At 46.7% G+C, this 27,587-nt stretch overlaps 2 protein-coding genes across 5 annotated transcripts in view; one reads left to right on the plus strand and one right to left on the minus strand.

The window, feature by feature from the left end:
• The window catches only part of GRAMD4 (GRAM domain containing 4), an 83,330-nt gene extending 72,880 nt beyond the window's left edge, over nt 1–10,450 (minus strand). For 2 of the 3 annotated variants that reach the window (XM_054220571.1, XM_054220563.1), the window contains exon 1: nt 10,256–10,450. In XM_054220571.1, coding sequence (XP_054076546.1) covers nt 10,256–10,284 — 29 coding nt within the window. In that variant the 5' untranslated portion in view covers nt 10,285–10,450. The remainder of the gene's footprint in view (nt 1–10,255) is intronic. The other variant, XM_054220580.1, reaches the window with a different exon arrangement.
• Nucleotides 10,451–10,832: 382 nt separating this feature from the next.
• LOC128904362 (histone H2B 5-like) lies at nt 10,833–27,524 on the plus strand. 2 transcript variants are annotated; one of them, XM_054188553.1, is made up of 2 exons: nt 10,833–10,916; nt 25,347–27,524. In XM_054188553.1, the coding sequence occupies exon 2, from the start codon at nt 25,376–25,378 to the stop codon at nt 25,754–25,756; it is 381 nt and encodes a 126-aa protein (XP_054044528.1). In that variant the 5' UTR covers nt 10,833–10,916; nt 25,347–25,375; the 3' UTR covers nt 25,757–27,524. The 2 variants fall into 2 exon arrangements, with proteins under 2 accessions (XP_054044528.1, XP_054044529.1); XM_054188554.1 differs by lacking the exon at nt 10,833–10,916 and adding an exon at nt 11,517–11,523.
• Nucleotides 27,525–27,587: the final 63 nt, after the last annotated feature.

A 27,587-nucleotide genomic window follows, 5' to 3' on the forward strand; every position in this document is an offset into this window, starting at 1 on the left:
TCGTTGTGGTAGGCATCTGAGGCCGTCATCCAGCTGCAGGACCTAGGCAGGCTAACTAAACTTGAGCAGGGACTTGGGTGTCTGTAAATGGGAGTCTGTTCTAACTAAGAGCTAAGTCATGGAAGATGAGATGACAAGAAACAGGAACAGGCTGTCTTTAGGGTGAAAAGAAAAGCTGTAAATACACAATAAAGGGGTAGTTCATATCCACCGATACTCCTGCCAAACCCTTATATTCATGGGATAGTACAAAATCTTCAGAAACTAAACAGCACTTTAACCAAGGACTGTTCTGGCTTTTCATTGCTGCACTCAGCTTTGATGCTCCACAGCATACCAGAGGCATACAAAAGCTGTACTGCAACAAGCAGAATAAAAAACATGCCCTGCTACCACCTCTGCTTTGGAAGAGGCAGCCACAGAACCCAGAAGGCAGGAAAGCAAGTTTTTTTGAACTACAAGACTGTTTTCCAGTAAATGGAAAGGTTTCTGGGCGCCCAGGAATCACGACAAACAGTAAGATGGGAAAGCTGGGCCCAATTCGTACATAACCAGCCCAAGACCTTTGACTAAGAGCTCACACATGTACGGAAAAAAGTCTCTGGATTCAGTACAAAAGTTAACACGACTACAGAAGAGATCAGACCTCTTCATGCTGGTGTTCCTACACAAGGATGCGTACAAGAGCACATGGGGCACAGAAGAAGCCATCTCCTTTCAGGAACGACAGGACTACTGAACCTCACGCAATTGAATACCTTTATTTAAAGGTGTTTTCTTTAGCAGACTGGCTACCAGGCAAGCTTTCCTTTCCACCTGCCAGGCAGAGCGCTTTGCTCTCCCCCGCGTCACAGCGAAAATACTCACATAACTCGTAACAACTGTATTTTGCAAAAAACTTTAAGAGTTGAAGCTACTGATTAATCTTTATTTAAAGAGAAAAAGAAGTTATTTCAAAAGCTTACCAACTTGTAAGAAAGAAAATCTGCATGCTTGCAGCTAATCTACTTCAAGAGTTGGCGTCTGGCATTTCCTCCGCAGTTCGGAAACACCAGCGATGCATCTGTTTCCTAAACACAGTTTCTCATCTCCCATTTCAGATAACCAGCAACCTGTGGTCAGACAGTCATCTTCAAGGTCCAACCCCTTCTTAGTGTTTCCAGTAAGTATATCTGCCTTTAACTACTTTTTTTCTGACTTTTACAAGAATTAACTTCATAGCAATTAAATTGCTGAATTAAAAAAAGCTCTAGAAAACACCAGTCTATGTAACTACCAACACTAGGTTCAGCCGGAGCTTTTGAAAAGGGAGGATAAAGTAAAAAAAGCAAATCACCGCCTTTAAAGCAAACAGACACTCTGTTTTGTGTCAGTCATGTAGTGTTTCCAAAACTCATCTGACACAATTGTTCAACAGTTAAATACACACATGAAATTTTCTATGCAATGGAGCAAGGTCTGTTGTTCTTTCATATTAGCTCTCAGATATTATGAAAACTTCTAGCCAGCTAAGAAGAAAGCCACCTTCAGGGTAAAATAAACAGATGTAGTTTGCTTTGGACAATAAGGAATACAAACTGCATGGAAAGATTTTTCCATTATTTAACAAAGACAATAATTTGTCACCAACAGTAGACTAATGAGTCACAGACAAGAGCTTAATGCTTAAAGCTTATATCTAAAGAAAAAAAATATTTACGCAATTTCAAAGTATTAGCAACAAAACAGAGAATGAGTTTTGCAATAGAGCCCATAGTCTCCAAGCAGGATAGCTGTATGCATCCAAGTGAAATCCGAAGCGGAGACTGCACACAGCCAGGCTTGCATTCCACCAGGAAAACCAGACTGAAAAATGCCGGTCATTGTTTCTCATTCAAAAAGCATATGCTGTCCCTGCTCTGCTCTAGCAGAGGGCTGCCCAGGGCCAGAGAGCTTCGCCAGGCAAACTCAAACTGCTAAGCAAAGCGAGCTCCACATTCCTCCTGTAAAATATCCCAAGAAATGGTATTTGTGCCTCGCTTGTTTTCAATGTGCTGTTGTAGAGGGCTAAGTGACCCAGCGTTAAGAGGAAATCGTTGTTGGCAGAGTGCTCAAACTGGGGAAAGGTTGATACTGGAAGAAACAGGAAAGAAGCAAAAGTAGCTTTAGAAAAGGTGTATTTGCTGTAAAAATGTTTCCTAATACAGTTTTCTGGGGACATCCAAACTATCCCACTTTGACTGGTTATTCCCATAACTGAAAGTAAAAACAAGAGCTGCTGAATGTGCGTACATTCATCAGTCCCACAAGCAGCTCTGCTGGGGAGGGAAGGCAAAATCTTCCAAATAGGCCCAGACCCTTTTATAAGCATCAAAAGCTTTATATTCAGAACATTTCTCTGAAACATAACAGGGCTAGTTCCAGATAACTGGAAGACACCGCATTTCTGCAGAGCTTTGCAAACTCCTGACGTTAGTTTTAATTACTGCAAGTTTCCAGGAAGCTCCCACAGCTGAAGAAAACCCTGGGAGCTCAGCACACTGTAGCAGCTGGCAGTTCTCTTAAAGGATCAGTGTGTCCAGCCAGATACTCCACAGCTTGTTGGGAAGGACATTCCTCACTGCAGGATCCCAGGTGATCCCACAGAGCTGCTAAGACCATGCAGGGTTTTACACAAAACCGAGATGCATTACATTTTCACACAAAAGGTGATCTCAGACACTCTGCAATACCTTTTGGGTTGCTTGGTAGATTAGCCTTTAAGAGGAGAGTGAAGGTTTTGGATAAAAGCACTGCAGAAATGCAAAGAATTACAAAGTTAACCAAACTGGAATAATGCACACAAGTGGTTTAATGCTCTGAAAAGTCAGACAACATAAAGAACATAGCTACACAGGCTCCACTTATTCCTACTCCTTCTGATGACATGATCCTTGCAAGCTGACGCAAGACTTCGTACTGTCTGTGGAGCTGGTTTCTGCTATTATCCGATGATCACCGTCCAAAGTCACCCTGATATTAGTCACACGAGGATGCTTTGGACCTTTTGCTACTCTCAGGTTCCATGCTTCACACCTACCTTTGCCCCATGCAAAGAGGATGGCAGCTGCTGGGAACTGAACCTCTCGGCTATGTGCAGCAAGAGGAAGAAGCCAGGATCTTCAAGAATGGTACGTGCAGGCAACTCCGTCGGCATTACTCCCTGTCTCACAAGGGAAAAGGTGAGGAAGACGGAAGATGAATAAAGCCCCGAACCCAAAAGTGAGTTCAGGTATAGGAACCCAGACTACAGATCATCTTGCAGCTTGATTTTGAACCAGGCAGACAAAGTCATGTTCACTGAGGGCCATGTAAGCACAAGGAACATCACACCGACGGTACACTGCATTTCATCTTCAGGTGCTGAACATGCAGTTTTTTTCCTGTTGCAATGTCGTATCTTGTTGCAACAGCTGTGCATCTTACAAAACGCTCAGATCCCTGTTCCCTTCACTCCCAGAATGGGGTTACGGATATTTTCCGAACAGTCTCTTTTCTACTGCTCGATCTCTAAGGATCAAATTGGGCATGCCACTCTCTCCAGCCAACACAGAAAGCATAAACTCACCCAGTTTCTGGCAGTATGTTGTCCCTGGAATGAAACCTACTACTGGTAGTGGCCCAAAAGTTACGACCGGTGGTAGTTCCACTACTACAGGAGTGTCTGGGGAAGTAGCTTGTGCCTGACACACACAACTGTACAACTCCCTAGACTCAGATCTGGAGTAAATTACAGTAAATTATAGGGTTTAGAGACCCATGTCAGTCCTAACATAACTAGGAGGGACCCGGAAGCTGTACAGCTACAGACATCAGCTGGCTCTACTGAAACCAAGATGGAAAAAAGAGATACCCTTGTCAGGCTCATAACACAGTATCATGGACTACACATGGCCTTCAAACTACGTTTTAAGAGCTCCTTCTCTAGAGGCTGCACATTTCCCCAGCCCTATGGCTGCAACACTGTAAATACTGCTGACGGTTATAAATCCACACGCCTCTCTGTAGCCCTGCTACATTTCCCCAGGAATTACAACATGCTGTTAACCTTGAAAAGTGCATCAAGTTATTTTAAAATGCAGTTACTGTGCGCACCTGGGAATGCAGAGATGAGATCCAGAGAGAGGGGAAGTAAAACACGCAAACCATTTCCTGAACGTAGAAGAAACGCGGAGTCTCAGGTAGTAACATCAGCGGTGAGAGGCTGGAGGACTTTTTTCCGAAGGTAGCTCTAGAGCTAAAACTCTTTTAAGAAGTTCTCTTCTGCATACACATTTCTCACTTGAAGAGGCCACTTTTCAAAATTTAAGCTAATGATAAACTTCAGGTTATGAAATAAACTCTATTTTGAGCTAAAGATGTTTGTGTATCCTTCACTGAAAAACCTGGTACTAATTTTCAGTCTCCAAGAATTGCTTGGTTTCCGAACCAGGGAATTTGAAGTGTTCTATATATAAGTAACCTGATACGTGAAATTAATATTGAAGGAACAAGTGGCTTTTATAACATGGTAAAAAATGCCAAGCATTAGTAATGCCAGATACTAATACAAACTGCTGACAGTCCTATCGAGAGCTCTGATAAGACAGTTTTAGCAGTTGGAAACTAATTGCACTCAGTCGCTAATTGCATACATCAGGCCAGCATGGAGTGCATGGCTTTGTTCTCTTTAATTAAGATAAGTATAGACTGCTCATGTTGTGCAGTTACTTTCAGGGGAGTACTGTGGAAATCTAAAATGCATCTATTAACCATTTTATTTGGACATAGAGAAGGCAAGCAACTGCTAACTAATTTTTCCACGTGATTTTGCCATGTTCTTTGAGAACCTTACAAAAACACCTTAACCAACCACACACACCTAGATATACAGGAGGGGACACTCAATGGTCAAGAAACAAGAGTGTCCCCTCCCACAGAGTTTCATGAGAATCCCAAGGACAAAGTGATATTTCATGCTTTATTTCCTTTTTCTTGTCCTCCTCTTTCCCTCCTGTCCATGAGCAGCATTACCGGTAGGCATTACATTAGCAGTTTTAGTCTGCACCTGAAGTGTTGACCTAAAAATGAAAACCCTGTTTACAAATTCTATATTTAACTTTGACCACGGAGTTACAGATGTGGCAGAACAGGGAAGCATCCGAACTTCCCTCGGTTTAGTTTATAGGACAGATGCTCACCTTCAGGCATGTCACAAGGGAAAGGCAGTGTAATATAGAAAGTGCCCATGGCGCAGGCAGTTCAGCCCCGATGGAGTACAACGCAGCATGGGATGGCTGCTGGAGAACGAACCCAGCCCACAGCAAGGATGGTTCCTCACAAACATAAGGAAGAACTCACTCAAAACTGAAAGGAGCTGTTTCAGACAGCAGTCCATACAAACACACCCCAAGAAACACACATACCCCTGTGACTCAGCATCTAATGATGACACTTATTAGGCAAGTGTAGCCAGCAAACCTAGTCATAAATCCCTTAATCACAGGTCAAAAGAGCTGTCAAAGCCTGCATTGATGGGATCAGGAAAACGATGAAGCATTTGGGGTTTTTTAACAAGGAACATCAGCTCCTGTGGAAGAACAAAAGTACTCAGAGAAGCTGCATCAGTGACTTACAGCACCGAAGTGACCTCTCGGACCTGTCTCCTAAAAAAACACACTCAAAATTTACTTTAGAAGTGTCTTATTTTTACAGCATACTGGGAAATGTGAGGCCACAGCTGGAGTCCTGTGTCCAGTTCTGGGCTAACCAGTACAAGAGAGACATGGACATACTGGAGAGAGTCCAACAAAGGGCCACGAAGGGACTGGAGATTCTCTGACTGAGAGCTGGGACTGTTCAGCCTGGAGAAGAGCACGCTCAGGGGCATCTTGTCAACATATATAAACACCTAAAGGGAGGATGCAAAGAGGATGGAGCCAGGCTCTTCTCAGTGGTGCCCAGTGACTGGACCAGAGCCAACAGGCACAAACTAAAACACAGGAGGTTGCCTCTGAACATCAGGAAACACTTTTTTACTGTGAGGGTAACCAAGCACTGGACCAGGTTGCCCAGAGAGATGGAGTCTCCACCCATGGAGATACTCAAGAGTCATCTGGACTTGGCCCAGGGCAACCCCCCCAAGCAAACAACTGCATCTTCAATCATTCAGGCACCTCTGAAGATCTGGTCTTGTAAATCATGGAATTAAATTTACTGTTACCCGAGTATGCACCGGGAGAAAAGATTGGGTGTTACAGAGAAGAGGGGAAAACCAGCAAGAGCGCTTCTAACCACAAATATGGTAATTTTGGTTTGCATCCGATAACCGATCTTTCAGTTTAGTCAAGGCAAGAAGATTTCCTGTGCAAAGAAACGGTACTATTAAGGTGAAAAAAAACATCCAGAACTTACTCTCTGTGAAGACTGCAGAGCCTGTTAATATTTATGAAGTCTGAAGTGGCTTCAAAGACTCCTTACTTCACTTTCTTCTGTCATAACAAAAAGCAGCACTAACTCATTAAATTTTAAGGTGAGTTCACTACAAACTATAACTGTTTTAATAAATTCTGACCTCCTAGGAAAAGACCTAACTTCTTTATTTTGCGTGTGTTTGTGTCCCCCATATCAATTACAGTGACAAGATGAAAAAAGAGAACATGCATCTGCTCAGAAACTTGAAAGATCAAAGCACATAAACCTGGAAGCACCCAACATTATGACCCAAAACCTATGTTTGACGGCTGTATTTCTGTGCACAGATTATGTCATGGATTAACCTGCCACCATGCAAGGCCAGGGCAGTGGGCAGAGAGAGAATCTCTTTTGGAAGACCCTGATTAAGCACTTAGCGTCAAAAGCTTTCCCTCTGATCAAACTCTGTGTCATAAAAATAACACATTAGAGGAAGTCATCTCTCCTCCTAACATAGACGCTGCCATGCAGATAATATTTAGCTGAGAAAAATCTATGTAGGAAAGAAAAGGAAACAACGTTACAGGATATAAAGCTAGAAAATCATGTGCTTTATTTGGGCTGGACACAGTCAGGTTTGGACAAGAGAGCCTCCAATCTGGGATGGCAGGTTTTTCTGCACATAATACTGGAATATTTCTGGTAATAGCCAGGGCTTCGGGGACTTCAAAGTTAGAGAGTATCACTGCTAAACCTGATAAATACTGGGGGTAAGGAGAGGGAGAAAGATACCAGGACAAGCCATTGAACAGCTACATAGCTTTAACCCCAAAAATTCAGCTAGGTACATGTTGCCCTTGACTCAAGTATTCCTGAATTTATTTTCCAGACCTATAAGAAACAAAACATCAGGAAATGTGATCTATTACTCCTTAAATAAAAAGATATTCACCATAGAACTGTTACTGGGACCATACATTACACAAACACTTTGTGTAATCTTCGTATCTTTAAGAATCCCTATGGATTTGGTGGTGACTGAGTCAAAAAACAAAGCATGACCTTTCAGCAGACAAACTGATGTGAAATGGGGTCGTTATTAATTTTCCAACAGATTTGTCATCACTTTGGGGGTTAAACAGTTAATGTTCCTCCTTAGCTTTGAAATCTCTGTATGAAGGAGTGAATACTCAAGTATCAGAATGATGCTGAAGACACAACACATATATGTAGTATCACATGTACATATGACATATGTGTCCACAGACAATGTTCCACACCCCAGAAGTATACCTGACCTTTAACAGCAGCACTAATCACTTCTCAGACACTGCAGAAGTTCCCTTACCAAAATACTACACTAAAAGTTGAGAGGGCTTTTCCCCCCAGGTCTCAAACCATATTGAATCTCTTTGGCATCCAACATTGCCCCAGCCATTCACTCTCATAATGAACTTCAGTTCCTACAAGCTTTGAATATCACACACCGGGAGGAGACGGGGTAGGGCCAGGGAGCAGCCTCTGCATTGGCTACCTGCTCTAAATCACCAGGAATTAGTTTCCAGCTGGGAACACAGCAGGGCTGCATGTCAGCCCCCTGATCTTGCCTCCTCAATCAGGATCACCCCTCTGCCAGTCTCTCTGAAACTGGGTCCCACCAAGGACAGGCTTTTCCCAGCTGCTGCCCTTAATTCCTTTCCCCCACCACCAGGCACTGACGTCAGCTCACCAGGCCACAGCCACGCTGACAAGGTGGGCCAGGAGGGAGGTCAAAGGCTGGGTGATACCTTCACCCAGAGCAGAACATGCACCGTGCCAAGGAACGGCACGCATACCTTCAAGCAGCAACAGCCTCCCCCACTCTGCTTGACTGTCACCCCCCTGAGCCAGGACACAATGAGGAGACCAGGTCTCACTAGTGCCACAGTTAAGATAGGAAAAAAAACCTCAAACCCACCAGTCTGACACTTTAGTCCCACCTGCCACCGGCCAAAACCGTCTCCAAGACCTTACCTGCAGAGCTGGAAACACGACATGGCTCATCTTCAATTCAGTCTGGCATCTCAGCCCCAAACCACCTTTATTACGGCAGAGGGATGAGCCAAACATACTTGTGGCCACCATATGAAAAACAGTGAAACATAACTCAGGCTTTCAGGGATTTTTGCACAATTTGGTATCACGACCCCATAAATTAATTTTATATTTTATCAGTTTTACAGCTACAAGCTTAAATGTCAGCTTCAGTAGAACACAGACCAGGACTAAAAAAAGCCCTCTCTTTTTGAATAACTAGCTAACTAGATATGACATTTGATACCTAGATATGGCATTTTAAAAAAAAAAAAAAAAAAGGTTTATGACAGCTCACATCTCTAATTCTGAGGAATTAAACTACTTATCACACGTTAAAACCTTTATTACGGCAGGATACTGTCAGATAACGCAGAGCGCAGGTACCTGGAATCCCGAGTCTATTGAATATTTCCCCTCCCACCCACATCTCAACCACCACTGGAAATGCAATACCCGAGAACCTGTCCATCATCCATTCCACATTCACACAAGCTTCACAGTACGACATCTACTCAGCCTAAAACTCTGCAGCTGCAGTAACGAAGTGCAACGTGAAAACACGATGAGAACCTGTTATTTTCTCCTGTTTGCCCCACATGCACGTTTAAGCCCAGCGACAAAAGCGCGCAGGAGGCTCGCGACCTACGTGCACACCTACCGGACGTTCTCTGAAGGAGTCTGAGTTGATAGCTTGGACTGTAAACCAGCCATTTACCCAGCCATCCTCTCGGTCTCCCTGAAAGCAAGCTCTCCGGCAGCATTTCTCTGCTCCTACTCCTCCAACACTCCAGTGCCCCGTCGCTCCACATCAAGATGCATCCAGACACTGCGTGCTTGGAGGGATCAGTACACCGCTGGCTACTATTTAATATGAGGATGTGGCCAGCCCCTAGTTCAGCCAGGCTCAGCTAAAGCCCAAGAAGCAAAAACACAAACGATGCTACCAGGTCTTATTTCCAAATCGGATGCCACCTCGGCCGGGGGGGCTGGAGGAAGTAAGGGAGCGAACGGCTGCAGCTCCAACTGCTTCCCCCTCGCCAAGGGAGATCCCTGCCAGCAGCCGTAGGAAATCCCGCCGTGATCAAAGCCAACTGCGGGGCGGCGTGAGGACGAGGAGCAGGTCGGGCAGGGAGAGCGTACCAGCAGCCACCACACGGCCCCCAAGACAACAACAACCGGGGACACCAGCTGGGACGAGCCGCCTGTGCACACGCAGAGGTGACCTTTACCAGCCTCACCGGCACACGCTGTGTTTACTACAGCCGGTGACCCCCGGCTCCGGGGCAGTGGCGGTGATGCCACCTGTCCCCACGGCCCAGGACGGCGCGGGGGGAGCGGAGCTCCTCCGCCCCGGGGGGCCGCCAGACACCGCCAGCGCCCAACGGGGACAGCCTGCCTTTTGCCGCTAACGCATGAAGGCGGCCCAGGAAGACCGAAGCACCGGCCGACCCCCCGGTGGCTCCCCCCGCAGCCCCCGCTCCACCCCCTTCCCCCTCAGCCGGGGGTTCGCGGAGGGTTCCCGGCCCGGGGGGGCCCGGCGCGGCCCGGCGGGAGGCACCGCGTCCGCGGCCCGGCCGCGGGGTGAGGGTCGCGCCTGTCCCCCAGCCCACGGGGCCAGCGGGTCACCGCCGACCCGGCCCGGGGAGGCCGGCGCGGGGCTGCGGGTGGAAAGGCTCGGATTAAAATATATAAATAAATACATAAATTAAATAAATAAATAAATTATTATTATTATTTCCCCGCGGAGGCGGCCCAGCGGTGCACTCACCCTGCTCGTAAATCGGAGCAAACTCTCATTCACGCTCCCCGCGGTGCCCAGGCCGCCGGAGCCAGGCGACGCCCCGCAGAGCCGCCGGTCGCTGGGCTGCGCCGGGCCGGGGCCGGGCGCCGCCGGGGCCGGGCGCGGCCGCTCAGCCCCGGACAAAGCGCGGCGGCCCTGCCCGCTGCGGGCGAAGGCGGCAGCAGGTGCCCGTCCGCCGCCGCCGCCGAGGCCGTACCGAGCACCCTGCGCAGCCGCCGCAGCGCCCAAGCCGCTCGCCGGCGCCGCGCTGCGCGCCCGCCCCGCCCCCGGCGGCCCCGCGGCGGGAGCCCGCAGAGGCGGGGGCGGGCGGGGCCGGCGGGGCGGCCTATGGGCGGCGCGGCCCGGCCCGCAGGAGCGCGGCGGCGGCGTAGAGGGAGGTGCCCCACCGGCCGCAGCCCGGCCCCTGCTCCGGCGGCGGAGGCGGGTCGGGCCGGCCCGGCGTCCGCAGGGCTGTGGCGTGGAGCGGCAATCGGCGGCCCTCGCCGACCCGCACCTGCCCGGCGCCGGCAGAGGAGTCCCGACGCCTAGCAGGCAAGATCCTCCATCCTGCGCTGGCCCTTGGCGGCGCTGCCCTCTGCCGCAGGCGTTGCACGGCGGAACGGCCCGCAGCGGGGACCGCGCTGCCCAAGTATGCTATTCGCTATAGAGCCGATGCCATGGCGGCGTGTGTGGGGAGCGGTAGGGCGCATGGTGGCCCGGCAGCATGAGGGCTCCGTCGCGCTCCGGGCTTGGCGAGCACCCAGCCCCGCGGGTGCTTTGCTGGGATCCCAGCGCTAACGGGGCTCCGGTGAACCGGGGGGACGAAGGCGAAGCAGGTGCCCCATCGCGGGCGAGGCGGCCGCAGGGCCGGGGGCTGCAGGCCAGGCCCGGGAGCCCGCGCTGGACCACTCTGGGCCAGTGGTGGCCATGGGCAGGGCTGGCCGTCTGCAGCCTGGCCACGCACCCCCTGAGGAGCCCAGGCCTGCGGGGAAGGGGTCGTCCCTGTGTATAGACACCTGTGCCAACGCTGTGGATGTTAATTGCTTAGTAAGCATATAGGGCTGCACACCGTTGGTCATGCACCGTTTGTCGTGTTTTGCGCCGCTTTGTTGTTAACCCTGATCTCTTTTTTATAGCTTAAGAAATACAGGGAGTATACATGCCATAAGAAAGCCTTTTATTTCTCATTTCTTTCATGTCCTGTCTCCTGGCTCTGGCGATGCAGGGACTGCCTAACGGAGCGGCTGCAGTGCAGTGTAAGCGATATACAAAATTATACAATTTGGGGAATAGATGCGCGGACCTCGGCGCGTGCCTCTTGCGCAGCGGAGACAAGCCGTGGTCTGCTGGGTGGTGTCACCCGGAGGGGATGGCCCTGGCCCCGCTGCTCCGCTCCGTTGGCAGATTTGTCCATTTGCAGGCCGGTGGCCGGTGATGGCACATTCTGCACTCGCCAGCATCCTCGTCTTTCACATCATCTCGTGCCCTTTGCATGCTGGCTTTGTGACTCTTTTTTTTTTTTTTTTTTTTTTTTTCCCATCAAGAATTTATGAATCAAAAGATGGGGGAGTGGAGCCATGTGGAGGCTGAGTCAGATTGTGAAAAAGAAAACCCAAGCGAGAGTGTGCAATTGCATATCACATTTACAAACACGGTTTCATTCATCTCCATATGTTTCTCCTGTTACTACTAATAAAGCTCTGGTTTCTCAGACTGGTGCTACCCTGGGAACAGTTTGATCTTCCTGGGGTTTTTACTCTATAGCCTCCATAGTATTTGTGTTATAGTGTATTATTTTCCCAATTATATTTTTATTACATTGAACACATGTTAATAACAGAAAGAATCTGATAATATGAATGTACTTCCACACCCTCCTCTTTTGTTCCTATTATTCGATGTGCAAAGAAGTGACAGCTTCTTTACCAGCAGCAATTTTTTCCCTCTATACTGGTAAGATTTCCTTATTATAAAAACAAAAAAAGCCTTTTGCCTGAGTGTACTCCCCTGTTTGCTTCCTCTTTCTTTCTTCATCCTGCTAACAATACCCAACTCATCCCCATAATTTTGGAGCTGCAGGAAATCTAGCTTTGTCTACTGAAATATTGCTACAGAAACCTCCATAGGCAAAAGGAGCCAGAGAGCAAGGTCTGCTTTAGGCGTAATGGTGTCTGGGGTTTTCTTCCCTGGCAGGGAGGTATAACTGTGGAATGTACAGTAATTAATTTAATCCAACATGGGGAGAGAAGAAGGAGGAAGAAGGATTGTATTGGAAAAAATAAGGGTTTTTTTAAAGTTGCAAATGTAAGGTCTAAGTGGCAATTTCAGTGACCTTCATGATTTCTATTTTAGGCAAGAGGCAGCAACCTAGTACAAGGGTATCGTTTGTCTTCTCCTGGCCCCGTTCATTGTTCTCCTTGGGTTTAGCTTGTCCCTTCCCAGGGCTTGACTGTCCCTTGTCGGGGCAGCAGCACCTCTCACTCGTGACTCTCAGAAGTGCTGTTCTGGCAGGTGATTTTTTTTCTCCAGCTGCTTGTTTCACATCTTCTCTGTTGTGCAAGGTCTTTCATTCTTATGACCCCCCATCTGTCTCTCCTCTGTGTCTCATTTATGCTTCAGTATTTCTGTCTTACCAAATGTTGTGCTGGTTACTTTACCTTCCCCCTTCTCTCCCCTTTTTGTCCACTCGTGCCTTTTTCTCTCATTTTTGTCCCTTTTCATGTATATTCTCCTCCTTCCCTCTTGTTTGGTTTTTTTTTTCCTTGTTTTCTGTCCTGGTTTTTATACCCTGTCTTGCTCTCTCCTTTCTGACATCTCACTTCAGTCCACTACCTTGCTGTATCTTCCTCTTGAGAATTTTTTCCCCACGCTTTTCCTTTGCTCATTGTCCTCCCCCATCCTTTCTCCTGACTTCCATTCACATACATATATGTGTATACATGTGTCTCTGCTGCACTCCAGATCTTGCATTCTCCGGCTGAAACAAAGAAATGACTAATGCTGATAGCCCGATCCTATTGCATCTCTTTCTCAGCACCTGAATTACGCCGCTCCTGCCCATCCTCAAACACACATATCGGGTAGACTGAAGAATTAATTATGTGGGAAATGTTCCTAAATTCGGAAGTGGGAAAGCAGCTCTCTAAGCTGCACTGTGAACAGAGCAGTTATTGTGCTCCCACTGACAGTACCAGAGGAGGAGTGTAAGCCCCCTGAGCCCAAGGAACTAATGGCATTTTCTTCGCGTTTCTAAATTTCTGATTCTTGGTAATGAAAAGTCTATAATTTTAGGTAAAGCACACTACCATGTATTTGAATTATCCCTTGAATCTTGAACTGATCCAAAATAAGACCCCAGAAAATGTGCTTTTTTTTTTTCCCCCAATTGTTTTGTTTTATACATTTGTTAAGCCACTTTTGTGCAGCTATTGGGAGAGAAATGCGTTTCTCCTCGTCAGAGCTAAGCTCTGCCTCTGAAAAGGGCTCTGTGTGGGGTGAAACTGGGATCTCAGCTTGTCAGCTTCCCTTTTTTTCTGAAGCCAGAGGGAGAGGAGAGAGCTGTGACTGCAGGATCATATGGATTGGGTGGGAGATGGAAGAATAGATGCCTAACCAAAAAATGCTACATTAACCTCAGGGGGTGGAGTTGTTTAATAATATTTCCCCTTGACTATTACTGACTACAAACAGCATCACTGGGGATCAAGGGCAAATGTTAGATTTTGCTATTTAAAGAAGACTCTTAGTTTAAAAAAAAAAACAACCTGATTTAATAATTAAACTATTTTTTTGTCTTTCAAAAAGCATACTAATAGCTGGCTGGAATGAAAACAGCTCCATCCCACGGATTGCACCTCCGCTTTCTGGCATCTTACCTGACTCATAAAGAGACTGGGGGATTTTATATGCCACCTACATCAACTCAACATTTTCCTTTGTGGTGAGAGTTAATCACCATCCTTGTCGTATTATTTCACCGACCCTCTTGAAGATACGATCTGTCAGGGGGGATTGTTTATCTTTAAACCATCCTTGAAACTTCTTGTAGAATAGGTGGGTTTTTATCCGAATTTGGGGAAAACACACAGGCGGTCCATTGCAATAAGGTCGTCTTTGTTATTTGTTAAAAACTGGCATTTACCTCAGGATCAGGGAAGAGAGAGTTTCCATTTGCAGAGGTCTCATCTGCGACATGAGATGTGCCACCTGGGGAGCTGAAACGCATCAGCTGAAGGTAGAGGACCATCCCCGAGGTAATCACCGCGGGAGGTGTGTGCTCAGGAAGAAACCGTGGGGTTGTAGTCACAATGATCAAGGATTTAAGAGGGCAAAGTTTTGTCAGCAGAGGCAACAGAGTCCGGAAAAATGGACATGCTTTTGGGCACATAAAATCTCTCCTTATAAACTGTTTGTATAACCTTTGTGACCCTGTCTCCTGTGAGGATTGTATGTAGCAGACTGATATTTGTCAAGCAGAAAATACTACACAAAAAAAGACAGCGAGATAGGAATGAGAACAAAAGACAAAGGTGGCAATACAATAAATACAGCGTGTGCAGGAGGCGAAGGAAGAATGGGTAGGAGGAAATGAAAGTGCACCTCCAGGAAGGTTATTGGGAGTTACCCTGGAAAGTGACAGGAAGCTTTAGCAGAAAAACATGTGACATTTTTGCAGAAGAAATTACTGAAATGAGGTACAGGGAGGGCAGGGAGGAAGGAACAGCTGAGATCACTCTCGAGCTCAGTGCTTAAAGAGAAATCTTTGTGTGAAGGAGGGCCAGGGGAAGAATTTAGTAAGAGTCTCCTCATTTCTCTGTTCCAAGGTCAGGCAGAATCAAGGAAGGGGAAGGAAAGGGGAAAACCAAAGGAACTGAAGTGAGCCGTTGACAAATGTGGATGAAGGAAGGGTAGAAAAGCTGCTGCCTTGTTGACAGAAAGGGAGAAGACCTCTTTGGGTCCTCTGTGGGACCTGGAAAATGAGTGAGTAACACATGGGGTGCTACAAGACAGGAGGCAGGGAGCATCCTATCAGGAATGATCTCTCTGACTGTACCCAGTATAAATATGTCTTATTTCCATTCTCGATGTGTATAAGCCTTAAAATGCAGTACGGATACAGCAGCTCTGCCCTGAAGATACGGATGCTGCAGCTGTCTCCTTGTCACACCTCCCTTTTTCTCCCACACCAGAATTAATCCCCGTATTCTCTCTTCCCCTGCACCGTGGGTCCCCAGCCCAGCTCCGATCATCCTTCTTATCGATTGCGCCTGCCTGATACCTGGGGCACAACTCAAGATAAGGACTCGGGAATCACCCACAAAGATGTGCTTCTTGAGGCAGAGGCACTAATGAGCTCTGCGGAGGGCGAGTGCTGCCAGAGGCACCAGCGGGGAGGAGAAGAGCAAAGGGTGAGCGGTTCATCTGAGGAAGAAACAGGTTGGGGGGCCGTAGCAGTGGGGAAACTAAAGGTGTGGAAGCCTCAGGAGGAAAGTGAGCGTAGGAGGATGTAGCCACAGATGGTTAAAAATAACATTATGGTACAGATAATGTGGCACTCCACTGACATTTTAAACCTGCCGCCTTTGAAAACGCTTCTATGTTTTGAAAAGCGAGCCTTACATTTAATTGTTCTAATTGCTGCTGAGCAGCCAGGACCGCTGGCATTTTGGGGCTGTCACTTTGTCCCGCAACGCCCATTTTCTTCAATGCTGTCTAGTGATTGCAACCGAGTCTTCAGCAGAGAGCTCTTTGCACCCCTGCCTGGTGTAAATACCGATGTGTCCCTAATTATGCTTTGATTTCTCTGGAAGGGAGATGGACTTTTTTAGCTTGTGTCAGTATAGTGACTAGCACACTAAGTCCGTGTGATAATGATGCTATCACAAATCAGAGCTAAACTAAAACACCGTTCACAGGCAGTTTGTGCGGTGTGGAGTTTGGGCACGGGCTAACCTGTCCTGAAATATTTTTTTCGATGTTTCTGGAGAACTGCAAGCTTTTTAACCCCATGGCTAGTCATTCAAAGTAACGTATCAGTCTTTGTACAAATACCACGTGTTGGACAGGACCAAGCGGCAGCAGACCTCCTGGAGCTTTGAACCTCCTGGCACTTGTAATGGGTGTGAGAGAAAGAAGGAAGGAACAATAAAGAAAAGCATAAAGGAAAGAGAAATGCAAAGTGAAGGACATCTGTGTTTTGATCAGTAGCACGGCAACATAAACAGAAAGGCGTTGTCTGGTTAATGTAGAGCAGTTACTTGCTATTGCCAGACCCAAATGGTAGAAATCTTACAAAGAAAAAAAAATCAGATTTTGTCTTGGAACTATGGAAGATATGGGTTTCTTCATCTTTCTCCCCTCCTCTGTTGCCCTCATCCTCCCACTTCCAAGTAAGAATGTAAGTGATGTTCCTTCTTCTCATCTCCAGCAGAAATTTATCCATGAACATTTCTAAATGGTTTATTGTCAATTCTTGTGCCAGAGTTTACTTTTACCTTCAATAACTCTTGTGTCCTTAGTGCTCATCCCTCATCTGTTTCGGGAGTGTAGCCAGCTGCCCTCTTTGGTGGAGATTTGCCGTGCTGTCCCAGCGATGCTTTTCTCCTCTCCTTCCATATAACGGGCTCTCCATTTTCCTGCTTGGTACAGAAGATGACCTCTAACACTCAGAGGACTCTCCGCCTGTGGTAATGTGATCTAGTGGCTGCAGCAGAGAAAGGTGTCAGCAGTCCTGGGTTGTATTCCCCATCCAGTTATTGGGTGATGTGAGATCTGGAGAAGGCCATTTGTCTTTGTTTCCCTGCAGGCTCCAGTAATGGTCACGCATCACCATTTTACAGTAAAATTGCTATTACCATGCCCATCCATTAATTATTAATACACACATTACAATATTTTCAGTATCTTGTAGCAATGAAATGTGACTCTGTGCCACTCACTGCCCTTTAGCTTGTGGCATGGTTTGCGGATCTTTTGGATGTACCTGTGTGGTACACGCGGCTCCTGCATTTGCACTCTGCATTCCCAGGCACCCGTGTGTTGCAGCCGGGATAATGCAGCTTTCACATATTCCTGACTTCTTCATTTATTGGATGCTTTCCGCTCATTTTTTTTAGTCATTTTCAGGACTTGTTGAAATGTGGGTAATGTAACTGGGAAATGATGATTGAAGTTAGAGACTCTCGTTTAGAAGGCGTGTCAGTCCTGATTGATTACAGCTGCACACGTCATGCCCTCGCCAGGCTCTTTCTGCCCACATAAGCGGAGGGTCGGTGGCAGTCGCTGCCCAGGTCTGTTGAGCATACGTGCGTTAGACCCATATACATGGCATGAAGGTTGTTAAAAAGTTTTGCTGGGCTTGTTTCACCCCTGTCATTGAGGACACAGTAATACGTTGTGATGCACCCATCACATCACTCTTAAAAGCCTTAATGACCTTGGTATGATCTTCAGTCTAATTTAGGAACATACTTTCTCCTTCGGCATGTTTTTCTAATCATACGTATTATTCCCAGTCAACATGGTATGTCCAGAGTAAACATTCTGGAGCACAATCCCTGCTTTTGGTTTTTTTTTTGCTATGCATATTATCTGTAGCACTGGAAAAGGTCACAGAAACCCACTGAAACCTGGGGATGGAGCCTGTGGGAGGAAGAGGTGCCACACGTGTCTGTGTTGGTTCCCACCTATCTCCTGCCTGAACTCAGAAGCAGCTCTCATCTCCGGGGGCTGCTGCTTCTCCCTCTCCCACCCACTTTCCCCTTGTGGCCTGCAGGTGTTGGGCTGTAGCTTTTCATATTTTTGGCCATGGCTGAATTAGCACATTTTTAATGTATGCCTTTTTCAGCACCGATGAAAACAGTCTAGAAATTTGATTAATTCTCCATTACTCCATAAAATCCATAAAAATAGTTTGCTTAAATGGCATAGCAGTTCTTTAGGCTTATTATCATTACTAGTTTAGAGGCCGTAGTTCCATTGTAGAAGGGTTATTTAGATACAGCAGACTAAGTAAGTATATGGTCTTCTGCTTTTATGGAGAAACTGAGATGTTGAGGTCAAAGATCAAGTGATTTTCATTTTTTTTAGGCACAGAGCAATTTATTTTGAATCCATGTTTTTTATTTTCAGTACCATAGGATGTCCTGGAATAAGTAAAGCATCTTTCTGACGTGTAATGGGTCGTTAGTATTACAGCCCCCAGTCACCTATGATTTTTGTTCTCATACCCATCTTCAATTATTTGTACTTTGCAAATCACCAAGATTTGTAGAGCTTGTGATGCTGCCAACTGGCTGAGCTGCTGTGGTGCCTTGCTGCCTTCTCCTGCCCAGCACGTTTGCTCCGGGTCAGTTGGAGATCCTCCGGCTGTAAGTCATACCATGGTCTGACCTCTCCCTGCCTCCAGAGCAACTTTGCTGAATCAGTCTAAGGACAGGAGGCAAGGCACAGGGTTGCTGCTGAGAGGTTGACCCCCAGTTGGGCCCAGCTGAGTTGAAGTGGGACATGAAGGGAGTAGAAGCCCGTTGCTCGAGGAAAGGATTTGTAGCAGAAGCAGTGAATCCCGATGACTGTGAAACTTAGAGGCGAAGCTTGTGCTGAAGTTTATGTTGTGTTAAGGTTTTGACTTTTTGGTAAAACCCCAGGAAGGGAGCGAGCCTGGTTGTGTTCCCCGTTGGACTATGTTAGTACTGAGGGCTTTCCCAGGGTGGTTGGGGTAATACCGGTTTCTTTTAGCTACTGGCACTCTTTGTGGGAAAGCTGACTGGAGTGTGATTGTAGCAGATGCTGGTATGGGGTGTACTCTCTTAAACATTTAACGGGTATCGATCTACAAAAACATCATTTCTCCTTTTTGCATTTATTAGGTCCTATTGGTCAAGCGTGTAGATCAGAGAGATTCCAAAGCAGGTAGCTAATGAGTGCTGTTATAAAGAGCTGATAAAAGTCACGCTGAAGCTTCCTCAAGTACTCAGTTATTTATTCACAGCAAAAAAAACCCTGATAAAATGTGGAGTCTGATTTTTATAAAGTGCTGAGCCTCCTGGATTCCAGTGGAAATCAATGTTGGCTGTTGGTGCTAAGCATCTCTAAACATCATACTTGTGGTTTCAGAGCCAGGTTAACACCCCACCACCATTGACTTCAGGCACTCCTTTAATCAGAGTAAGGACAGCAGTATTTAGCTTCCTGACAGTCGTCATTCTTGCAGTACTGTCCCCCTCTGTCACTCTGCTTGGCTCATGAATAAGATTTTGTTTTCTTTAAAAAATAGGTGTATATTTTCTGCAGAGAGCTCTGATTCAGGGTGCTGCTCCTTACTTTATCTATATGATGCTAACCCTGAGAAGTGCTTGCAGCTTGAGCAGAAGCTGCACAAGTTGCAATTGTCAGTGATTAAAAATGTGTTTTCTAAAATTATAAGTGGAAACGCTCGAAAAGAGAAAAGAAAATATTACTGTAAGGAGTATCCTGTACTGAACTCCCAGAAAATGTGTTTATACAAGCAAAGCTGAGGATCGGTCAAAGAGTTAGCAAGCCAGCATATCTCGGTGCTCTCTTCTGCTCGTATTTCTTCTAAAGCTGCACTTTGAACATCACGTACCTGTGTCAGGGAGTGAGTTTGTAGCATTTCTTTATACTCTAATGAGGAGGGGGCATCTTCAGTTTTAAGGTATTTTCATGGTCCGATACGCAAGCATAAATCTCTTCACTAGAAGAATTGTGTGTGTGCATCCAAGGTTGAAAGTTAGCCATTGAAATGGTAACTTTACAGGAGCAATCATATAAAATGCAGCAGAGCACGCGGGATTGGGGATGGGGCCTTATTATTGATACTGGATTACCTGGGAGGAGACCTGGCATCCCAAAACTGATCTCTGTGCCCCTCCACCATGGGAAGGGATCAGGCATTTCAGACTAGTTTACCGTATTCTAGGAAATTCTTCTCCTTGTTACTTCAGAAGAAAGCAAATATTACCTCATCATCACATGCCAGACAACATACCAAGAGAAAAATTCTTTCCAGTCCAAAATATGACTATCAGTTTTTGCACATGAGGCAGCATCACCGATGTCTCATGGTGACTCATCACGCTCTGGTCTGCTTTGCTACCTAGGCAGAGATTGCTACTAAATAAACGTAAATATCTGCTTGTTTTCTCAGTTATTACTATTTAATGGCACCTGTTGGATGAGCAAATTCTTGTTTAACAACTTCCAGGTAGATCGCCGTACATTATAAAAGGGAAGGGATTTGCAGTTTGCAGAAATATGCTGTTCCAACGACAGTCATTTGCCGACATCTGGTAATTTGTAAACTGTATTTACCAGATCTGCTGTCTGTGCTCTTACAAGGATTTTGGAGCAGATGAAGCCAGTAGAAAGCCTTTTCCTTTCAGTGGAAAAGGTCCTTAATTTGTTGCCCTTCTTTATGTTTCAGAGAGAGTAAAACAAAAAGCAGCAGCTAATTTAACTTTACATTTCTTGATGTGTAGAATTAAAGCCAAGTTTTCTTTATTTTATATGGCAAGAGAATCTAAGGAAAGGGACAATAATTGGACAGAACTAACAGGACATTCATATTTAAGGGGCAGCAAGATCGCATCAGCTCTCATTTATTGTAGCAAGGATTGAAATAGATCATCAGAAGGTTAGCAAATAAATTTCAGAACATCAGATGTCTGAAAGATGAGAGCTTGAATTTTCCTACAAATGTTTTAATTTTTCACCAAAACAACCTAAGAACAAAGTGCCACTTGTAGAAATGTAACTTTTATGGCTGATTAGGAGATTACAGCAAGGGAGAAGCCCAGCGGCCATGGGGATTTACAGTGGATGCCGCAGAGCTCATCACAGCCAGGACACCTTTTAATAGGAAAAAGAAGGAAAAAATCCAAGTGCTGTTTCCACCCCTGCATGAGGAGAGGTCCAAAAGGCCAGCTAATAATCCACCGATGGTCAGCCGTGCACACTGCTGGCTCCAATTTGGCACTGGTCCTACAGACTCAGCAGCAAAGCCAAAAATGAACAAAACTGCTGCGGGAGCTTCCCTGCCTGTCTCTCTCTCCATCAATAAATCAGGCCTAGGGAAAACAGAGGCAGCATCAGGCTTCACGTGGGATTTCTCAGCAGGGCGCCTCTCCCATCTCGGATCGGAGAGACTGTGGTGATTTGTATCTTTGAATATGTTTTCAGTTCATTTTCCTTTTAATGGTGCTGAAGAAAGGGGTGTCAACACAAAGGAAGATGTATCTGTCACTCCGCGCCGCTCTGCTTTCTAGCAGCATGCAGGCTGCTGCTTGGAGCTGGTGAGAAAAAGTGCTGTGGTTGGTTTTGTTGTTGGTTTTCTGAGGAAGGAAAAAAATGCCAGCACTAATAACTCATTGACTCAGAGCATACAAAGCTGTAAAGAAAAAAATGTGCCCAAAGATTTTCCTCAAAAACCTGAAACCTTCCAAATGTCACCGTGATGCTTCAGAGCGCCTCCTCTTGCACGGACACGCCCTGTGTCCCAGGATGGCTTGGACCTGGAGATGAGCACCGTGTCCCCTCCTTAGGGGTTCCTGTGGGAGCCTCTGGCTGCAATATCTCATAGGAAGTGTCCATCAGGGGAACACAGCTCATAAAGCATGTTGTAGGCAAGAGGTACCCAGCTTCAGTCTCCAAGAGTCACGGAATGGCTGAGGCTGGAGGTGCCTCTGGAGACCATCTAGTCCAGACCATGCTCAGAGCACGGTTGGACTTGGGTTGCTCAGAGCCACATCTGTCTGGGTTTTGAGTACCTCCAAGGGCAGAGACCTTACAGCTTCTCTGAGCAACCTGTGCCCGTGCTTGCTCACCCTCACAGTAGAAATGTCAGTCAGGATGGCAACACTTCCAAACACAAAACCCAATAATTATTAACCTCTTCGGCTTTTCTCTTTAATTTTTTTTTTTAAAAAGGACAAAAGAAAGAAATGCAACTGTTTTCATTTAAAAAAAAAACACAAAAACTTTTTTTAAAAAATGTTTTCCCTCAACGAACTCTCCTCATGGACACTTTGGTAATAATCCCACTACTTTTATCTTCATACCAGAGCAACACCTGCCTGTGGACTGCGTTGCACTGTTGACAGAAGGGTTTCTGATACTGTTGACCATTATTATCATTATTTATTTAGCACCTGGCAAACGCAATTGGGCCCTTTGTGCTAGGCGCTGCCCAAACAAACTGGAAGGAAGACAACCTGTTCCCAAAGAAGGTGTTATTTGCCTGTTAAACAGTAGGCTGCAAAGAAATGGGTGGAGGGAAGCAAGGACACCGAAGCTTTTGTGCTAGTCTCTGAACTTTAGCATCGTGGCTTCCCTCATCACAGCCGTACCAGGGAGAAGAGCGAGGTCCTGGCTGCACTACCCGAGAGCATTAGTCGGTCAAATGGACGGAGATGTCCTGTAGGCGTGGCCTTTTTCTGGAGACATGTGAAATCACTCTGGTGCCTTTTGGATGCTGTATTCGTTTTTTAAGAGCTGCAGTATGAGTGCACTTAACAATTAATACATATTTTAGAAGGACACACTTTTTAAAAAGCCTAAGAAATAGTCATTTACATTTTTCAGCTGCAATGTTTTTTTCAGTCAGGAAATTAGCTCAAGAGAAAAAGAAGCAAGTGCATAATTATTTCTTCTCTTGGAAAAATGCCTTTCCATTGAAAAGACATATTTTCGAGTCTGCAAACAAGAGCGGTAGATTTCTCTTCCTAATGTTGCTTCCCAAGTAGAGGAAGAAAAATTGTGGTTTCACCAAAGGAAGAAAATGTGGTGGTTAAGGGGGCAGGCGTCAAGAGTAGTTTTGAAAGGTGTCCAGGACTTTAGGGGCAGTCCAGCACTTGCCTTTCCAAATGCCTCCACTCAGAAGAACTCCCCGAAAAAAATAAGAAAGGGGATGAGGTGGCAAAGTCAAGCAGATAGTTCGGTGAAAATCATGGTTTTGGAGATTTTAAAGAAAAGGTAAGAAACTGATGTAGGAGGGCGCACCTAGGTACCCTAAAAGCAAAGCATCTTTGCCCGTGGTTTTCCACCTACCTCAGCCCACTTGGCCATGAAGCTTTGCCAGGGCGTGAGTTCAGCTGAAGGAGAACCAATCTCACAATGTGCCCATCTCCTTCCTCTTTCTATGAGACTGCTTCTCCTTTATCTTCAAAGAGTCAGCAAAATACATTAGTTTATGATTGCCAGGTGGTATAACCATATATATTACAACTACAGGTTTCCTGAAATAAGGAAAGGACAGTAATGCTCATAAACCAAAGCCAACTAGAAGAAAGCATCAACAGCTTTTAATACACTTTTTTTCTTTTTCTTTTTTTTTCTTCCTATTCTCCATACCTTGGTGTTAGGTTGCGAGTTGCTCCAGGGGTTTGAGAGGGTTTTATATGTATTTACCCAGTTTTGGTGAGGGGTTGTTTTAATATTTGTATGCATTAGTCGTGAGCAGTTTGAGGTTCTGGTGCAGCAAGGAGTCGGTGGTGTGCTTGCAGCCTCTTACACGAAGTTTTCCCGTACGCTGGCCTTTTCCACCTAGTTAGACAGTATCCCATTTTGTAATGACAAAATACTTTTTGCAAGTTGAAGCAATAGAAACTTGAACGGGTCTCTCAGACCTCACAAAGGCAAAACTCCCATTAATGGCAAGGAAGAAACTGTTTTGCTTGAGCAAAACCTCAGCACTAAGGACATTGGTGCCAATTTTTGTTTCTATCCAGGCGAGCGTTTTGGAGGGCTGTGGTGGAGACGTTGTCCCCCCGATCCCTAGCATCCCAAGCGGTGCCAGCTTGCCCTTGCAGCCGGACGTACCCCGACTTGAAATGCTCCACGTTGCCCTTTGCCCATCACCTGCCAGACCATGCGGCTGCCAGAGCCCAGCATCGGTGCCTCGTAGGGTAAAGTACCTCACGTACTGAGGATTTACAGCCATGGAGGTTTCTCTCATGGTTTGGAAGCAGGAGCTGGTGTCCACCAAGACGTGGGCATGTAAATCCAGCCTCAGCATTGAAGATGTTTGCTCCCACAGCTGCTGTGTCTGGCTTTGATTGCAGATGTGGACAACAGTGGAGCAACGAGGCCAGAAAGGAGAGTGGCATCTCCTTCCTTCCCAAGGAGGAGAGGCAGGGCTGAGCATGCAGCCGTTGCTTTGGCACAGGCACCGTTTTTAGGTCCCTCTCTGATGCTCTGTGTGTGCAGACCATATGTTACATCCCAGCTTTCTCTCTCCTGTTTACTTCTATCCGTTTTCCCATGTGCCAGCAGCCCTGGAGCTCTTTTTTCTCTTCTAGTCTCTCTTGGCCATCACACTGTAATTCCTAGGTCATCTTCAAAGGAGGCACAGAGCAGTGAAAGCCCAAGCCCTGGGGTGATGCTGGAAGCTGATCCTCCAGCAAAGCCTGGAAAAGTCTTGCCTTTCAAGGGAGTGCTCAAAGTACCCTCTGAAACACAAAACCCTTTACCAGGTTACAACAGAGTTATTCCCATGCAGTAAAACACGTGTAAATTTGCAGTGTAGAGGAGGCACCCAGTGTTACGACCGTCTTTCTGTTACCGCACTTACGGATGACAGCAGTCAGCTGTCTATTGGATCCAAAAGTCAGAGTCTATTGGAGATTGTAATAAACATACAAAATAATTTTGACCAGTTTCATATGAAGGTGGCTTCAGTAATAACTTGCAACAGTCTCCAGCCCATTCCAGCAAGATTTAGTGTAATCTGTGCTGCAGTTAGTGTTTTCTTTGGAACAGCAATGTTCTTCTCAGAAATATGTTCTCCCCCAGCCCATATTTACTAAGTAGATGCCAAGTAGGCCTGGGTTCAGCGACGTTTACAAGGCCGGTGTTATGAGGATTTAAACAGAAAACAACACAAAAGCATACACAAACTAGAGCAGTTCTCACTGGCAGTTCAACAATGCTTCCATGGGGTCATGGGGTGTTTGTCTCAGATTCAGAGATGTCACTTGTCTGTGTCTCAGACTCGCTCAGCTTTCAGTAAAACTATACTGTAGAAGAACAAAAAAGAACTTGATTTTTTTGTTTTCTCTCCAAGCAGCTCCAAGACCGAGAGAAGGAGCTCTCAGGATGCCGGAGCCAGCGAAGTCCACCTCTGCCCCCAAAAAGGGCTCCAAGAAAGCTGTGACGAAGACCCAGAAGAAGGGTGACAAGAAGCGACACAAGAGCAGGAAAGAGAGCTACTCCATCTACGTCTACAAGGTGCTGAAGCAGGTCCACCCCGACACCGGCATCTCCTCCAAGGCCATGGGCATCATGAACTCCTTCGTCAATGACATCTTTGAGCGCATCGCTGGAGAAGCCTCCCGCCTGGCCCATTACAACAAGCGCTCCACCATCACCTCCCGGGAGATTCAGACGGCCGTGCGCCTGCTGCTCCCGGGAGAGCTGGCCAAGCATGCCGTCTCGGAGGGCACCAAGGCTGTCACCAAGTACACAAGCTCCAAGTAGCCGGACACCACCTCTCCAACGGGACCATCAAGCACCTCTGTGCAAGCACAGGTAGGCAGCCACGGTCCGGGTAAACGTCAACAGCTATTATCCACAGCAATTCACAGCCTTGGGATGGGCATGGGAAGCTGTCTAGTGGAAGAGGAGACAGTGATCTGGATGTCGGCTGATTTTCATAGTCTGTTTGGGACATGTGACGGGTTCTGCGGGGCTGGTGGAGGAGGCCTCTGCTTTCACATCTCATCCGAAGGACTGACCGACTGCAGTATATCCAAACTCTCCTCTGTGCTTGGCAAACATGCACGTTTAGCGCTGGCGGGGGAGACTGGCAGCTGCAACACAGAGGGGCCATCTCTGAAGTCTTCCTGTTTGGCTGCTTTCTCACAGTCGTTCGAGACGGGCACCGAGGAGTCAGCGCTGGTGTCCTCTCCCTCGTAGCCCGGATCCATCCTGGTGCACAGCAGCACAGCCCACCCCATGCCGGCAGAAGTGGCATCGACAGCTATCTGTGCTTGCCAGCCTGTTTCACAGAGCAAGCCTGGCAGGCAGGCAGATGCCCGGGCGGATACCAAGCACTGTTCCTCCTCATCTCTCCCGACGGATGAGCCATCGAGCAGGCTGAGGGTGCCGGCGCTGGAGCCGCCTGCTGCCTCCCACCTTGTGCCAAGGCAGACGGACGGACAAGGGGGGATGTTGGGAATGGGTCGCTGCCTTCCCCGGCTGCTGCTTTGCCTGCTTTAGGACTTGCTTTGATGTGCAAGACATTGCTAATTCTGCTGCTTTTCAGAGACTTTTCCTGCCTCGACACTGCCTGGGTGCTCCCTTCTGCCATAAACGTGGGCGAGATGGGGTGGTCCCCAAGGGGGTCCCTTCTGCGAGCGCTGGGGTGGTGCAGGACAAACAGCACAGACGTGTCGGGAGGGGACTGAGGATTTGGGAAGGCATCTGGAGTGGGAGCAGGGGTGGTTAATGCAGTCTGGGGAGAGGCAGGCTCCCCGCAGAGATGCCTGCAGGCCCTGCCTTCCCTGCTTTATTCACCCATTAGAAAGCAAAAGCAGGAACTGGGGCCAGGTGGATATATAGGGATACTTGCCTGGATCCCAGTGATATTTTAAATATTTCTAACTACTTCAGATACTCCCCATGTCTTCTCAAAGTCCATAGTTAAGGTGAGCAATAATAAAATCCTGATAAAAGCCATAGAGATTAGTGGAGGGGTGTCTCGGTTGCAGGTTTATCTTGCACAAACTGCTGGTTAGCAGAAGAGCACGGGTAGAAGTGGTGTGAAGTTGAGGCTTCCTACTCAAAACACAAAATTAGCCAACATTTAAAAAAAAAATCAAAATCTCGGGTAGGCAGTAGCGCTCAGATAAAAAATATTCATGTCTAAAATAACAACTGCTTTCTGCAGTTTATTCTGTCAATAAAAAGGGCAGCAAAGACATAGAATCCAGAACTAAGTGCAGGTTCTCCCCAAACTCCAAGACCCCCAAACTCCAAAAGCCTCCAAGGCTTTTAATTGAAAAGTAACTTCATACCCTGAAATAGCAACCTTGCAGTACATCTCTTGCTTTCCCCTATGTTTATTTCTATCCTGTTTCTTTACACTTTGAGAGTGATGGGGACCCTTGACAAATTTGTGTTGCTTTTGGAGCTGAAGGACTCTGCAGCTCCAGAAGATTCAGTTATTTCTTGTTTTTCTAAGTGTTGCAGTCATTTTCCAGTTGGTCTGAGGAAAGGACCACCTAGACCTGCTCAACCAAGAGCACCTCAGAAACCCAAGAGCAGCATGGGGTCTCCTGTGGGCTCTGTGCAAGAGCGAAGGTCAAGT

Source organism: Rissa tridactyla, chromosome 1 (genome assembly GCF_028500815.1).
Source record: "Rissa tridactyla isolate bRisTri1 chromosome 1, bRisTri1.patW.cur.20221130, whole genome shotgun sequence".
Lineage (NCBI taxonomy): Eukaryota > Metazoa > Chordata > Aves > Charadriiformes > Laridae > Rissa > Rissa tridactyla.